Source organism: Pseudorca crassidens, chromosome 5 (assembly GCF_039906515.1).
Source record: "Pseudorca crassidens isolate mPseCra1 chromosome 5, mPseCra1.hap1, whole genome shotgun sequence".
NCBI classification, from domain to species: Eukaryota; Metazoa; Chordata; class Mammalia; order Artiodactyla; family Delphinidae; genus Pseudorca; species Pseudorca crassidens.
Genome location: NC_090300.1, coordinates 146,046,910 through 146,064,214, shown reverse-complemented (window position 1 = coordinate 146,064,214; position 17,305 = coordinate 146,046,910). Strand labels below are relative to the sequence as shown.

The 17,305-nt window shown below is 47.1% G+C and overlaps 1 protein-coding gene across 1 annotated transcript in view; it reads right to left on the bottom strand.

Annotated features, from left to right (window-relative positions):
* The window catches only part of UBASH3A (ubiquitin associated and SH3 domain containing A), a 40,219-nt gene extending 31,392 nt beyond the window's left edge, over positions 1-8,827 (bottom strand). Inside the window, exons 1-4 of the mRNA XM_067737320.1 lie at positions 8,712-8,827; positions 6,687-6,740; positions 3,798-3,984; positions 873-1,071 (exon numbers count right to left, since the gene is read on the bottom strand). Coding sequence (XP_067593421.1) covers positions 873-1,071; positions 3,798-3,984; positions 6,687-6,740; positions 8,712-8,824 — 553 coding nt within the window. The 5' untranslated portion in view covers positions 8,825-8,827. The remainder of the gene's footprint in view (positions 1-872; positions 1,072-3,797; positions 3,985-6,686; positions 6,741-8,711) is intronic.
* Between the last annotated feature and the right edge of the window lie 8,478 nt (positions 8,828-17,305).

Here is a 17,305-nt window from a genome sequence, read left to right as displayed (position 1 = left end):
GCCCCAGCCTACGATCCCCTGTCATCATGTGACCACACACCGTCCCTCCTGGGACAGTTTCCCAGCAGCCGGAACACGGCTGAGTGTTTTGAAAAAGCACATCGATGCAGACAAGGCTATTCCCACTCAGAGAAGAGCCGTCTGCTAGTTCTGAGTCTTTCTATGCGCTCACTCTGTTTTGTTTTTAATTAATTTTTATTGGAGTATAATTGATGTACAATGTTGTGTTAGTTTCTGCTGTACAGCAAAGTGAATCCATTATACGTATACATATATCCACTCTTTTTTAGATTCTATTCCCATATAGGTCATTACAGTGTACTGAGTAGAGTTCCCTGTGCTATACAGCAGGTTCTTATTAGTCATCTATTTTGTGTATAGTAGTGTGGCTATGTCAGTCCCAATCTCCCAATTTATCCCTCGCACCCCTTTCCTCCTTGGTAACCGTAAGTTTGTTTTCTACATCTGTGACTCTGTTTTGTAAATAGGTTCATCTGTACCATTTTTTTTTCCACGTGTAAGTGATGTCATATGATACTTGTCTTTCTCTGTCTGACTAAGCTTACATTTTTGAAGGACATCCTGGCCCGTTACGGAGGTTCTAGCTAATCGTTCAGTCTCAGGTTAAGGCTGTGTCATAGCTGCTGGCTGTAAAGGGCCAGGTGGGTGTGGAAGTGACCTGGTGAGGGTGCAGACAGCCCTGTGCCCGGCCAGCCCGTAGGATGACCGTCGCTGCATCGGGGAAACAGCCTCACTCTTGCGGCCCTGGGGTCTGCCCATCGCATCCGAGTGTGGCGGGCTCAGCCCCAGGCACAAAGGGACCACTTTCTATTAACCGGGCCCTGCGTGTGCTTCTGCCTGGGGCTGCCTACCTGCTAAGATGGACGCTTCCGTGGCGAACATCACAGCAAATTCCTGGATGATGTCTGCGGTGCTGTCGTTCACGAAGAAGCCCAGGTAGCTGACGGAAGAATGGAGCACCAGAGGCACGGCCGGGGGGAAGGCGCCCAGGGTCCTGTCCCCGGCTCTCTTCAGCGCTTCGTACAGACACTCCAGCTTCTGGTCCTCGCACTGAGGGACAGAGACAGGACGTCACCTGTTACCTTAGCTAATAAAAGTCAGGCAGCCTCGGGAGCCTCCTTTCTGTCCACGATGCTGTAACATAACTTAACTAGTCCTGGCGTTTGGGGTGATGGATCCGTTCTGTAGCTGGTCCCCAGTTTCTTACAGAATTCAGGTCCAGCTCTTTTGGGAATAGAATAGCCTTTGAGTGCCCAGGTCAAACATCCCTTGTCCCTCTAAACATGTGCCTCACTCCATGTTGAGTTGACCCAACCCCGCATCACATCCTGAGCCCCGTCCTCCGGTCCTGTGGCCCACAGCTGGGCTCAGCGCTGCATCACTGGCTTCTGGAGGTTTCCTGTAGACACCAAGGCAGCCCCGGGGCGCACCGCTCAGAATCTACCCTACCGAGGAGGGTTGTAGCCTACCCCTCAGCTGCTGACCTTCAGACCCGGCAGCAGGCCACACACTCGGCCAGTGACCGAGCCATCCTTGCCCCCAACGGGGTCTCCTCTGACGTGGTCTTGGCTCACAAGCTCCCCCTCAACCCTGCTGTCACCCACTCACCTGCCCTCTGGCCACACAGCCCTTGGCTCCTTGCTCAGTGGGAAAGACTCCACGCGCCCGTGTGGGACCCCAGTGGAACCCTGACAGAGCGACCCCCTTCGGGGAGCCGGCCAAATCCCGCTCTCCCCAGCAGCGGGCTCCCTCTGGGCTCCCCACAGCCCTCTTTACTCTCTGAGCTATGAACCTTATCATCGCTGGTAATGTGCACCCTCAGCCCCCCTGCTAACCAGGAGCGCGCTGAATTCAACCCTTTCTGTTGTATCTTTGCAGTCCTCGTAGGGCCTGGGAAGCTCGTGGTGCCTGGAGGGCACTCACCTCATGGTGCCTGGAGGGCACTCACCTCATGGTGCCTGGAGGGCACTCACCTCGTGTGATCTGGGAGCAAGGGGCCGCGTTACACACCGACCTGTGGATGACGGCGCTATGCGGTGGTTGAACATTATTTTACAGAATCAAAGGCAAGGGTGAATCCCTATTACACTCCTGTGCTGCACAGGGGCGCTCAGCCACCAGGGCAGGGTGGGACGTGGGTCGGGCGTGAGGGGGCAGCTACCTCGAGAGGAGGGAAATGTGTGTGTGTGTATCTACGTGTATGGTGTGTCTGTGTCACGCTGTGTGTGTCTCTGTGTATCTGTGTGTATATCTGTGTTTGTGACATGGTGTGTGTGTGTGTCATGCTGTGTGTGTCTCTGTGTGTATATCTGTGTGTGTGACATGGTGTGTGTGTGTGTGTGGTGTGTCTGTGTGTCATGCTGTGTGTGTCTCTGTGTGCATATCTGTGTGTGTGACATGGTGTGTGCGTGTGGTGTGTCTGTGTGTCTGTGTGAGATGCTGTGTGTGTCTCTGTGTATCTGTGTGTATATCTGTGTGTGTGACATGGTGTGTGTGTGTGTGTGTATGGTGTGTCTGTGTGTCATGCTGTGTGTGTCTCTGTGTGCATATCTGTGTGTGTGACATGTGTGTGTGTGTGTGTGGTGTGTCTGTGTGAGATGCTGTGTGTGTCTCTGTGTGTCTGTGTATGCGTGTGTGCGTGCACAAATGGACATGCCTCGACAGGCTGGGAGGAAGAGTTGGGGGCCCCGGTCAGCTCGCTGGCTGTCAGGACCCGGTGTGTCCATTTCTAAGGTCATGTTCGTTGCTGGCTTCACTGCCTCTCCTTTCCCTGATGAGCTCCTAGGACAAGCCAGGAAGGAGCCTGTCACACATGCCATCAATGTGCACATAGGGTGACGAACTCACCCTGGTTTGCCTGGGACTTTCCTGGTTTCAGAACCTGGGAATCCCTCCCCACTGGCCCTGGCAAATGAGGATGATTGTCAAGGGCTTTGGAAGATGCTGCTTCTCCTGGGCATCTTCTGGAAGCCTTCCTGCACAGGTTTGCATCCCCCTTTCCATGCAGCGCAAAGGAGCCTGGAACAGAGGGCTCCTTGGGCCCCGGTGGGACCCTTAGAGTTTGCTGGCAGTAGAGCCGGGTGGGGCCAGGGTGTGCCCTCAGTACTTTCCTCTGGTCGGGAGCCACAGTGGTGTCTGCCCCTCCTTCTCTCACTCTCATGCCTCCCTCTTGTCTTTTGAGCATCCCAGGTCCTTCTCACCTTCCCAGGACCCCATCCTGGGAGCTGCAGCTGGCTCTCTGAACATCTTTTGAATCAGAGAACTGGTCCCCCAGGCAGGGAGAAGTCCTACATCTGTGGCTGGCCAGCCCGTCCTTTAGTTGATCCATCACACACCTGTGTGAGGCATGGTGCTGGTCTCTGGGGGGCAATGGTAAGTGAATTATCCTCCCTCACTTGAGTGGTTCAGTCCAGTGAGGGATGCAGAGCTGAACCAGACACATGGCCATGCAACAGGGAAAGAGGGCCACTAGACTTAGAAACAAGAGGATGGTGGGAGCACAAAGGGCAGCAACCTCTTCTGCCTGGGGAGCTGGGGAAGACTCAAAAAGGGAGGGGATAAATGAGTTGGGTTCTGAAGGATGAATAGAAGTTGACCAGATGAAGATGAGGAGGAAAGTAAAGAATATCTCACACAAAGAGTCTGGGTAACACCACCATTGTGGGCCACCCTGTGAAAGGAAACCCCTCAATTTTGACCCATCACCACCTAGTTATGGCAGAAAATGACTCAGCTGCTGTGTTAATGAGCATGAAAAACTCCTTGGACCGACTCACCGTGAAGAAGTCACAGAGCGTTATGTGAGGGAAGACCTCATGGGCTCTGTTCTTTGCGCACTGACGCCTGCTCTCTCTCCAGAACTCTTGAAGTTTGTCCAGCAGGGGTCCCGTGGGACAGAGGAAAAGGGCGTACTCCTGGGGGATGGGGTCGTCGAGAGAAGGGTCATTGCAATGGCAGTGCAGCCTGCAACAGAGAATGGGACACTTTTACCTGGCGTCGTGGCCAAAAGAGTCTTTCCCCATGGAGGACACGGGACAGTGGTGACAGCGACTCAGAACAGCAGGCCGTGCAGAGCAGAGGTGTCCATGCCCGGGCGGGACTTGCCGAGCATGGGGCTGAGTGTGGCCGCAGAGCAGGTCAGTGTCCAGCCAGGTCTCAGATCCTGGCTAGTCTGATTCCCAGGCCAAAGACCCAGAAAAGCAGAGAAAGGTGACAGAAACACTCAAAACCTGGTCTTCTAATGGTGTTTGTGGGCCAGTCATCTCCTTAGGGTTGAAAATTTTGTGGAAAAAAACTCACACTTTAATTTTATCTCCAACTTCAAATTAAGTGTAAAAATCAAAGCCACAAAGAACTAGACAGAACTTAGGTGGCTACTATACTTTCTTTCAATTCAGAAAGTTATTTTAAATACTAAGAAAAAGAATACTAGGAAAAATGACATAGAGCCCCCAATTCAAGTTCATTCTCACCAATAATAAAAAAAAAATTGGGGCTTCCCTGGCGGCGCAGTGGTTGAGAGTCCGCCTGCCGATGTAGGGGACACGGGTTCGTGCCCGGGTCCAGGAGGATCCCACATGCCGCGGAGCAGCTGGGCCCGTGAGCCATGGCCGCTGAGCCTGCGCGTCCAGAGCCTGTGCTCTGCAACGGGAGAGGCCACAGCAGTGAGAGGCCCGCGTACCGCAAAAAAAAAAAAAAAATTGAGGCAACCATGAGACACTGATTTCTCACTTGTCAAATTAACAGAATGTCTTTGAGAGGGTGAAAGTTAGGCTTAATTGTGTCGAAGGTGCAGTGAGACTTAAGGATGAATTTCTGCAACCTTTACATATAGCAGTTTGCTAAGATGTGTCAATAGCCTTAAAATACCCATTATTTGAACTAATAATTCCACTTCCAGAAATTTATCCGAGGCAAAAAGTATAGATAAGACTTCATATAACATATTCATTGTACGGTTATTTATAATAGGAAAGAAGGAAAAACGAGAAAAAAGATAGTAACTTTATCATGCAGTAATTGGAAATTATGGATTTGAATAATTTTTGATGACTCAGAGAAGTGCTTGTGATATAATATTGAAGTTAGGAATCAGGGTACAGCCACTGGAGAAAACATAAGATACTCACAAATACCTTCTCCTTAATAAAAAGAAAATACCAATAGAGGAAGCTATACCCCTTCCACTGTAGCTCACTTCCCCTTTTCTAGAGGAAACCTCAAGTCTTAACCTGCTTTGTTTTCTTCTAGACATCTAGGTAACCAATCCAGATAGCACTTGTGTGTGTTTTATATAAATCATAAGCTATTGCTCAAATAATTCAGCAACTTGCATTTTTTACTCAACCCTGTGGTTTTGTAATCTCTCCACATCGATACACATACATCTGGGGAAGTTTGTCAGAATGAACCTTCTAAGGTCTGTATAACAGTGCACCATCTACATAGCTCATCCACCCATGCCATCGATGGACAGTTAAATTGTTTTCTTTTTTTAAAATTTCACAGCTCTGTGATCGAGATTTTTGTACGTGTCCTTTTAGGTCCTCTGTGTCTCTCCAGGGAATGTACTTGGACATGAACTTCTGGGGGGCAGCTACACATTCTCAGTGTTGATATTCACCGCTATTGCAGCTGAGAAAGCGAGAGACCACCTTCCCCTCATTCTCACCAACACTCGAAGCCGCCTTTTGCTGTTAACGGCATCCTGATTTGCAGCCCCCCCGCCCCCGATTAGGAGTGCGGTTGCGCCCACTCTCACAGAATCTCGGGGACCCACCACCTCCCTGTTCTCCGGCGGGTCTGCTGGGCTTTCTGGCTGAGTCACCACTAGCACGACCCTCAGGGCAGCGGGTTTGGTTTTTAATTCCAATTCTGCAATTGACTTTAGGGTTAGCCTAGCCCAGAGGGTCCCAGGTGCTTCCCTTTGTCCCATACAGGGCTGGCATTTTTGCCCTTGGCCTAGAGTTGTTGGAGGAGGAGGGGGTTCCCGCCGAGGACACGCTGAGCCCTAAGAGACCTGGTGCCTGTGTCTGCCATCCTGCTCTGGGGAGGGCACCCCAGCCTGGCGGGACCTGGGGTTTTTGTTCGATTTTCACTGCAGCTATTCCGGGGCGGAGCACGAGGGGACTTCCCACCAGGGGAAGGATGATGGCATCAGGCCACACACGGGCGGGACTGAGTTTTAGAGAACGGGGTGTCCTCTTTGATTCCCAGGGCCAGAAACCGAGGCCCGTAGCAGCAGGAGGCTGGCAGAGCCGCAGAGCTCCTGGAACCCAGAGCTCCCCCCAGCCCCCAGGCACCTGGCACCCTGAGGGGCAACGTGCGAGGCCTTTGGGGGCATTCAGCACCACCTGCAAGTTCTCGCCCCATCAGAGGTGAAGACGGTGGCAACCTCGCGTTCATATCAGCAAGACTGGCTCTGCCCTGTCTACTCAACAAATCACATGGAAATTACTCTTCGCTGACAGGCACATTTGGATTAAATCAGACTCTTAAGTGAAGAAAACGTTGTTCAAAGTTCTCTCTCTTTTGTTTTCCATTTTAAACGGGGCCTCTTTATTCCTTTCCCTGGGTACTGGGTGGGTGGCATGGAGGTTCCCCGCCCCCTGGAGTGTCCTGGGCACTTCCCAGCGCTCACCCTGCAGAGACCTCACCGCACCTACCAGTCTGACGCCTCCACCGCCGTCTTCCTTCCAGTCGCCGCCAACGCCTTGAGCCTGTGGGGAGGGAGAACGCGAGGAGCTCTCAGAACCTGCCTTCTGTTCTTTGGAAAATGTCAGAGAGACAGGAGTGTCCCTGCAGCACATGGGACCTTAGGGGGTCCCCCCCAGGGACTGGACGGCCAGACCTCACAGTGGGATGCAGCGCCCAGGCCACTGCCCTCCGCGTGGCATCACTGTGGTTTTGGAAACGCAGACGCCCTGCATCTCAGCCCATCATTTTCCTTCCCTGGCCCCCACCCCCAGTCCCTGGCACGGAGTCCAAGGGCTCCTGTCCTGAGGTCCACCCACACCTGAATCCTGCATCCCCATCCCTCCCCACGCACCTGCTCCCAAGCCAGGTGGACCTGCTCTTGGACCCTTGAGTCGGCTGCGCAGGGCCATGTCCCAGGCTTGCACACCTGCCTCCCTGCCAAGATTAGGCCCGGTGCCAACATGCCCTGGGGCAAATGGCACTGGGTCTTCCAGGCTCGGCTCAGAGGTTTCTCTTCCAGGAAGCCCTCCGCAAACCACCCAAGCAGGATGCCCGTGCAGCTCTCCTGCACTTCCCCACCGCACATATGGCCACCTTGCCCCTCATCTCAATGGACTTGAGTCCATCTACCTGATCAACTGGACCACAAGCTCCCTGGGCCCAACCAAGTCTTAAGCATCCTTGAAACTGGGATGAACGTACACTGAATGGAGTTTAACTGAAGGGGACTGAACTGGACAGATGGAGTTTGGTGAAGGTAATTCATCCGGGAATCCAGCCTGGAAATAGCCGGAGTTGACCAGGCACCCAAGATGGCCAGTGCCCAGCGCTGCTATTTCAGAGGATACTGGCGGGGATGAGGCTGCTTGGAGACGTTAACAGGAGCCTTACCTGGGCGCTCTCGCCTAAGGGAGACGTTTAAAACACGTTTCTCCACCTCCAACACGCAGCTGTTTAAACTGGAAGGAATTTTGAGTATGTCTCCGATGGTGGCTTCGGTCACATAATAAAGCGTGAGTGTTGCGAGCGTGAGTGTTACTGGGAGTGGGGTTCCAGCCCTGCCCCTCCAGAATCTGCCCTCTCCAGCCTCGGTGTCCCCGTCTGCCCCTGACGGACGGTGCCCGGCCCACGGCAAGCACCCTGCACACGCCTGGTTCTGTTCCCGTCTCACAGACCCCCGATTTACTATGAGCATAACATGACAACAAAGTCCTGATTTGGGTTGGGGAGGAAAGGGGTCCAGCCTCAGTCATTCCACGCAGCCGGGCAAGGGTTTGTCATCTGTCTAAGGAGAGTTTGCCCCCCCACCCCAAATCCAAGGTTACCTAAGGGGACTTATAATGTATTTCCCACATGAATAAACACGTGAAAAGCACCAGATCTAAGAACACTGTGGAAGCTGCAACCTGATGTCAGTCTCAAGCTCATTGTTTTGGGGGACCCTGTCCTCTCCCGGAGGGTAACCTTCAAGGTGGAGTTGTCTCTGTGTGGCCCTTCTCCTTGGACAAGTAGGCTCATGTCCACCCTGCTCGGGGAGTTCCTTAACCATTTCGCTCCATTCTCAGACATTCAAGAGAGTCCTCCCCTAAGGACGAGGGGTTTCCCTGCATATTTAGAACTACATTCTTGTGTATTTCAAGAGATCCCAGCATCAGAGACCCACCCGGCTTTGGGGCTTTCAAATTCGAGTCTAAAAAGCTGTCTCAGATTCACTGAGCTGCCCACAGAGGAGGTACAGCCAGGCCCCTCCAAACCCTGCTTCCAATTTTCACAAATTTCAAGGTCCCTCCATCACCAGCCAGCAGAGTTTGTCTTTAAAAGGCAAAGATCGTGTCATTTATAAAAGCAGAAAAGGCCTCATTTTGAGCCAGTCTCTGGCCCTGCACGGTGCACCCCTTGACAGGAAGTAAGTGCTCTGAGCCACCTGCAGTTTTGTGGCCCCAGAGGGGCCAGCTCAGGGTCCAGGGCACATGGCCAGCCAGGGCGGTACTCACGCGATGTGTGCCGGGAAGCCCATGCCCAGGAGGGGGTCCAGGAGCGAGGTGGTGCTGCGGCCCTTGAGCTTGTTGGAAACCTTGGCATAGATCTGAGTCTCGCCCGCTGCCATCTCTTCCTGATGCCGACTGAAGCGAGCAGATAAAGCAGGGAGGGAGAGGCAGGGGAGGCTGAGGCTGAGAAGAAAAACCTCAAGCCCGTTTTGATCTTTCTGACAAAAGCTAATATCCTGTTTGCATGAGCTATTGGTTTTCAGAATTCTCTTTGCAGAGTACGGGTGTAAGGTCAACCAAGCCCCTTCCACAGTGGGGTTTGGAGTCTAGAGGTCCAACCGAGTACCTGCAGGGGATCGGCCTTGGCTCTGACTTGGGCTGTATTGGGGAGCGAGTCGGCCTGAGAGGGAGGGGGCAGGGTGGGGGAGGGGAAGCCGGTGTGGGGTTAACTCTGAACCACTGTATCTTAACTTCCTTATCTGCAAGGCACTGCATCTAGTGTCCCTGCTAGCTCTAAAAGGTTTGGCTCTTCTAGTTATTCATTGACTTTTTTTTTTTAATTTAAAAAACTCTTAAAGTTTAATATGCATGCAGAAAAGCTGATGAATCGTACGTGTACAGCTCAATGCATTTTCACAAAGTGAGCTCGCTAACCTAACCCTCCAAGACCAGCAATAAAACAAAGGTCCTCAACCAGGGGAATTTTGGCCCCCATCCCCAGGGACCGCTGGCAATGTTTGGAGACATTTTTTGTTGTCACAGCTGGAGGAGGGGGTGTTTGCTACGTGCACCCAGTGGGCTGAGGCCAGGAATGCTGCAGCGTATATGACAGCAAAGAAGGGCCCAGACCAAGATGTCAACAGTGTCAAGGTTGAGAAACCCTGTTCTAGAACATCACCAGAACCTCAGAAAACCCCTGGCCCCCAGCATCATTCCCCCAGCCTCCTCGTTTTCTCCTCCCTCCCCCAAAATGTAGCTGCTGTGCTCACTTGTATATTAATTTTGCTCATCTTTGAATCTGACATAAACAGAACCGTACAGCATGTACTCTTTCATGTCTGATTCCTTTTGCCCAAAATTATGAGTGTGAAATTTATCCACGTTATTGAGTGTAGCCATGGTTCACTGTATTGCTGTGAACTATCAGATAAATGCACCGTCATTTATTTCTCTAGTTCCCAGCTGATGTACATTTGGGGGGTCCAGTTTTGCCGCTGCACACATTCTTGTCTATGTGTGTGAGTGCCCCATGCGTGCATTTCTGTTAGGCACCCGTCTAGGTGTGGGATAGTGAGGTCATAGGACATGTGCATCCTTCATTAGAAACTGCTAAGCAATTTTATAAAGCACTTGTACCAACTTGCCCCCTTGCCAGCAGCGGAAGAAAGTTCCTTCTGCTCTACGTCCTTGCCCACACTTGATGTTATCAGTCTTTCAGCCAGTCTGGGGCTGCGTCGTTGTATCTCACTGTGGTTCTAATTTGCGTTTCCCCAAATGTCAGTGACACTGACCACCATGAGACAGGCTGTTGACCATCTGAATTTCCTCTTTGGGGATGGGCCTCTTCTAGTTGTCTGCCATTTTTAAATCGGATTGTTTGTGCTTGCTTATCAATTTGTGGAAACTCTAGAGATGAGTCTTTTTTTTTTTTTAAGATGTTAGGGGTAGGAGTTTATTAATTAATTAATTTATTTTTGCTGTGTTGGGTCTTCATTTCTGTGCGAGGGCTTTCTCTAGTTGTGGCAAGCGGGGCCCACTCTTCATCGCGGTGCACGGGCCCCTCACTATCGCGGCCTCTCTTGTTGCGGAGCACAGGCTCCAGACGTGCAGGCTCAGTAGTTGTGGCTCACAGGCCTAGTTGCTCCGCGGCATGTGGGATCCTCCCAGACCAGGGCTCGAACCCGTGTCCCCTGCATTAGCAGGCAGACTCTCAACCACTGCGCCACCAGGGAAGCCCTAGAGATGAGTGTTTGGTTGGATGCCTTTACAGGTAACTTCTTCCAGGCTTTGGTTTGCTTTTTTAATCTCTTACTAATGTCTTTGGGCAAAACAAAAGTTCTTAATTTGAATAAAAATTAATGTAGCAATCTTTTCTTTTATGGTTAGAACTTCCTACATCTTATTTAAGAAATCATTGTTAATCCAACATTGACGAAGATAGTCTCCTATGTTTCCTTCTTGGAGCTTTTCCATGTTTGCGGTTCATATTTAGCTCTAAGATCCCCTTGAATTCATTCTCTATATGGTGGGAGGTAGGCATAAAAGTTCACTTATTTCCCTATACCTTTCTTTATTCATGGATAAGACCATCCTCTGCCCAGTGAATTGCAATAGAATGCTTATTATAAGTCAGTAGACTGAATATGTATTAGTCTGTTTCTGACTCTGTTTTCCTGTTTGATTTGTTCATTTTTGTGTCCACACTACACTATTTTAATTACTATAATGCTAAGGCCTCTGATTTGTGTCTTCTTTTTTTTTTATTTTTATTTTTTGCGGTACGCAGGCCTCTCACTGTTGTGGCCTCTCCCGTTGCGGAGCACAGGCTCCAGACGCGCAGGCTCAGCGGCCATGGCTCACGGGCCCAGCCGCTCCGCGGCACGTGGGATCTTCCCGGACCGGGGCACGAACCTGTGTCCCCTGCATCGGCAGGCGGGCTTTCAACCACCACGCCATCAGGGAAGCCCTGACTTGTGTTTTCTACTTCAAGATTGTCTTGCTCCCCTGGGCCCTTTGATTTTTCATATAAATTTAAAAATCAGGTTGCCATAGTGAGCCATTGGAGAGTGCAGAAAGACCCTCATATGTAGCCAAACTGATTCTCAACAAAGGGATCCATGTAATTCATGGGGGAAGGGGTAATATTTTCAATAAATAGTGCCGAAAACTGCATATGGATATGGGAAAAGTATGAACCTCAACCCTTTCTCCACTTCATGCCCCCAAATTAACCAAAAATGTATGATAAACCTAAATGTAAAAGCTAAAACTGTGAAACTTCTAAAAGAAAAAGGGTTTGCTATGCTGGAGTTTGCAAAGCTTTCTTAGTACATAAAAAGCATGAATCATACAAGAAGAAAATTGATGAATTGGCTTCATCGAAATTGAAAACATCTGCTCTTGAAAAGACATCATAAAGAAACTAAAAAGGTCAGGCACAGACTGGGAGAGAATATCATCCTATATACACCTGACAAAGGACTTATATCCAGAATATATAGAGAATATAATATAATATACCGCAAGTCCCCTACATACGAACGAGTTCCATTCCGAGAGCACGTTCGTAAGTCCAATTTGTTAGTAAGTCCAACAAAGTTAGCCTAGGTACCCAACTAACACAATCGGCTATATACCGCTGCTCTTACGCTTGCTTCCAGACATCCTGGGTTTGAAATAAAGACACTGTACTGCTGTACTCTATACAGTACTGTACAGTAAAGTACACAAAAGCACAACCACTTGTAGAGGATGCTCGCACGTGACAATGTACGCTAGACACGTGAACTAACTTACGTGATTGGACATGCGAACGCACGTTTGCATCTTTGACAGTTCGCAACTTGAAGGTTCGTATGTTGGGGACTTACTGTAATTGCATATGTATCTATTGTGTGTATTTATATTACTATAATCAATAATAAGAAAACAAACAATCCAGTTTAAAGATAGGCATAAGATCTAAATGGACACTTAACAATAGAAGATACATGAATGGCTAGTGAGGATGTGAAAAGATATTCAATATCATTAGTCATTGGGGAAATGTAAATTAAAACCACAATGTGATACCACAACACACTTACTAGAAGAGCTAAAATTGAAAAGACAGACGATACCAAGTTTTGACAAGACTGTGGAATAACTGGAACTCTCATAATGTTGTTGGTGGGAATACAAAATTGTCCAACCAGTTTGGAAAACATTTTGACAGTTTCTTATAGTTAAACATACATTTGCTATATGACCAATCCATTCTTAGCAATCTGCCACAGAGCAATGAAGATGTATGTCCACAGTAAGACTTGTATATGAATGTCCATGATGGCTTTATTCACAAGAGACCCAAACTGGAAAGAATCCAAATGTCCATCAACTGGAGAATGGATACACAAATTATGGTATATTCAATCCATGGGATAACATTTATCAATAATAAGTAACACACCACTGATTCATGCAACAGCATGGATGAATTTAAAAGAACATTTTGTTGGCTGAAAGAAGCCAGACACAAGATCATGCATACTATATGGTTTTATTTAAATGAAATCCTAAAAACGGTAAAACTAATCTATAGAAACAGAAAGCAGGTCACGTGGTTGACCAAGACTAGTGTATGCAGGGGTTTTGGGAGGATAATGGAAATGTCCTATTTCCTGATTTGGTGGTGACTGTATAGGTGCATAGATGTTCAAGACTGACTGAACTAAACACTTAGGATGGGTGCATTTTATAGTGCGTAAACTAAACCTCAATAAAATTGATTTTAAAAAAGGAAAGGGAAGGAATCCAGAGGAAAATCAAAAGCAGTATATGCCAATTTCCACCAATCAAAAGGCCCGCTGAGATTTTGCTGGAGATTTCAGTGACTCCATAGATCAATTTCAACAATGTTAAGTCTTTCATGAGTATGGTATATCTCTCTATTTGTTTAATTTCTTGTAGTAATGCTTTGTAGTTTTCAGGGTCTTGTACTTCTGTCATTAAGTTTATTCCTACATGTTGTATGTTTTCAATGCTATGGTTTAAAAATAATTTCAGTTTCCATTTGTTTGCTGCCAGTGTATAGAAATACAATTGAGTTTTATGTATTGATGTCACATCCAATAATCTGGCTGAGATCACTTATTTATTTATTTATTTTTGCGGTACGCGGGCCTCTCACTGTTGTGGCCTCTCCCGTTGCGGAGCACAGGCTCCAGACGCGCAGGCTCAGCGGCCATGGCTCACGGGCCCAGCCGCTCCGCGGCATGTGGGACCTTCCCGGACCGGGGCACGAACCCGTGTCCCCTGCATCGGCAGGCGGACTCTCAACCACTGTGCCACCAGGGAAGCCCTGAGATCACTTATTAATTCTAATATTTGGTAGATGCTTTTGGATTTTCTATGTACACAATTATGTAATCTTCAAATAAGGACAGTTTTCCCCTCACTTTCTAATATTTATAAACTTTATTTCCTCTTCTTGCCATATAGTCTGGCAAAGACCTCCAATGCCATGTTGAATAAAAGTGGCTTTTTGGTAGATACTCGTTATCAAATAAAAGAAATTCCTTTTCACTCCTAGTTTACTGAAGTGTTTTAAAATTTCATTAATGGATATTAAGTTTTATCTTATGCTTCTTCTGCGTCTATTGAGGTGATCATATTGTTTTCCTTTTTTATTCAATGAATGAGGTAACTTACACCAATTGACTTTTGAATGTTAAATCGATCTTGTTTTCCAAAGATAAAACCTCCTTGGCTATAATATGTTATCCTTTTTATATATCGCTGGAATCAATTTGTTAATGTTTTGTTTAAAATCTTTGCATCAATATTTGTAAGTTTGCTTGGCCTTTTGTTTTCCCTTCTTGTAATTTCCTTGTCAGGTTTTGGTATCAGCAGTGATCAACTCATTCTGACTTACCTGTGACTTTCTTGGTCTTAGCACTGAGAGTTCCCATCTTGGGAAAACCCTCTCTGTCCCAGGAAAACAAGAACAGTTGGTCACCCTAGTGTCAGCCTTATTCTGGCCTCATAGATGAGTTGGGAAGTGTTACCTCGTTCCAAATTCTGAGTTTTTGTAAGTTTGGTATAATTTCTTTCTTAAATATTTGAAAAGATTTATCAGGGAAGTCATCTGAGCCTAGAATTTTCTTTTTTGGGAAGTTTTAAACTATGGATTTACTTTATTTAAGCAATATAGCACTATTCTTCTTGTGTTTTATTAAATGGTTTTTCAAGGAATTTGACCGTCTTATGTAAGTTGCCGAATTTCCAGGCACTTCCAATTCTGTTCCATAGTTTCTGTATCCAGATTGTCATCTTAAAAAATAAAAGTCCGTTATTTTACCAGCAAAAATGGGTTTATTCGAGAATAAAAGAGAATCGCAATTCAGGACAAGTAAGTCACAGTAAAAACCACAGGCAGGTCTAATAAACAAAGGAGAGGAACATTATTTTATAGTAAAAAGGAGGAAGCTGGGAGGGCTTATTTTGAACTAAGTCCATTGGATAAAAGTGAGAATTCAGGGTGATGATGGTTTGTCCCTGGCTGAGTTACCGGGCTGGTCAATTTCTTGTAGGAGATGCAATGTACATCTTTTCCTGTTGGGGGGCATAATTGGCGATTCTTTCCTTTTGGTGATCCTTCCGCTGGGGTCTGTAATTGACAATTCTTCCTGTAATTGACGTCTACCTGTGTGTCTGTGAGAACTCCCACTTCTGGCCTTCCAATTCCATTTTAGTGAGGTTTCCCTCTTAATTTTCACAAGGTTTTACACTATTGCTTTTATTATTCTTAGATATTTGATTATTATTGAGGCACTGTAAAGTATATCTTTTAAAAATTTCATGTTCCTACTCTCTGTTGCTGGTAAATCAAAATACTATTGATTTCACATTATTTTACACTCAACTTATATCCACAAGTCTTACTTGACTTACTTATTCATTCTAAAAGTTTATCTTTAGAATTTTAAAGATATTCTTTGTGCAAAAATAATTTTGTCTATGAATAATACTAGCTGTGTTTCTTGTTTTCTAACCAGTACATATTCTTTTCTTTTAAAAATTCTCCCTTCCTTCCCTCTTTCTTCCCTTCCTTCCCTCTTTCTTCCCTTCCTTCCTTTATTCCTTTCTTTTTCTTTCATCTTTTTTCTTTTTTCCTTTTCGTTTTCTCTTTCTTCTTCTTCCTCCTCCTCCTTCTTCCTTAGTTTTATTGCTTTGGTTTGGACACCAAATATTGACTACATATGACATATACCTATATAGTGCATCTCCTTATATTTTCGTCCACCTCAGAGGAAAGAGTTTCGATATTTCACCTTTAAATGTGAAAAGTAAAAATTATATTTTAAAGTAATATCTTTTTCCTTTAGGAATTTCAAAAGATGAAATAATTTCAAAATCAAAGAATTATAGATCTTAAATTTGAATGTCTGAAAATAGGCAAAGCTTGTTACCCAAAGGGAAAAAAGTAGAGTTGGGGTCTGAAATAGAGCCTCTCTTCAAACATACTTTTCTCTTCTAATAGTAAGCCACTTTGTGAACCCTGGTGCTTATAGCACATTAAAATGTAAATTTTTTAAAAAAAATATCTTATCCGTGTAAACCAGGAAGTGCCCAACTAGCTTAATTCCTTTCTCTTAGACTGCAAAGTTATCTTCAAAGGCCAACAGTGAAAGGACTAAAGCTTCCTGATCAAGGATTTCTACTGTGGTTGAGCCCCAAAGCCTCCCTTCACTCACTAAAGGAATCAAGGTGGAAACAGACCACACCTGTAACTCAAGCTGTGTGAAGATGGTTACTAAGGCTTCACAGCTTCTAGATCAGTCCTCAGGGGAGGATGCCCCTTCTCATACCTTCAAACGGGGACCTCTGAAGACATTAGCTTGGTGAATATCTGCCAGCCCTACGTATGCTGATTTCTGTTTCCTTAACATTTTATTTTGAGTTTGATGGAATTGAATTGTAGGTAACCTTTCTGAAAAGCTACTTTATGGTGGTAGAAGTCCAGCTACCTTCATGGGTTCTTCCCCTAATACTCCCTGGTGAATTGTCCCAATCTTTGACTTCATGTGACCCACATGCCAACATGTGAACACATGGTAATATGCCCTCGTGGCTGCTTTTGGTTTTCTGCATGTCCACTCAGTATTCTCCATCCACCTAGGTTTACAATCAACTCGTAGACATGGAGGCCCATCGTACACTCACCATTGGGCTGGACACCCAAAGAGTACATTCTAGACTCTGTCCTTCGAGAGCTGTACCACACTTGGGAGCGCCAGCTATGACACTCAGGTAAAAGCAAAGAAAGAATTAAGTTCTAAGTTTCCTGTTGCTGTCTTTGAGAGCAAATGCTCCTTCAGGGACTGGGGAGGGTAGTTAGGACAGATGTAAAGAAGGGATGTATGGGCTTGAGGGACACCTGGTGTTAAATGCAAAAGACACTGAGAGATATGTGAGCAGGTGCTCGGAGGTGGGAAAACAAGACTGAAGTAATTCACGATTGGCTGAATATAGTTCTTTGGCTACTGTTGCCATTGACAAATACCACCAAGGCGACCTTCAAAATCAATCCCAAACCCTGCCCTTGATCTCCACCTGCACCACCAGCACCCTGGTTGCAGTCGTGGTGGCCCAGGGTTTCAGTAGCCTCCTACTGGTCCTCTGTACACACAAACCTGCCCCTATACTTGGTGCACACAGGTCGATCCCCACCACACCCGGGGATCTACCACATCAGCTCCTCCACCCCTTCCCTCACATGGATGCCAAACCAGAGTCCTTCCAGGAGCCCGGGCTCTCCAAGCTCTGCCCTTTGGCCTCTCCAGGCACATAGGCTTTCCTGAGCTTCTCCAACACTCCTAACTCATCCTCTCCACTGGGCC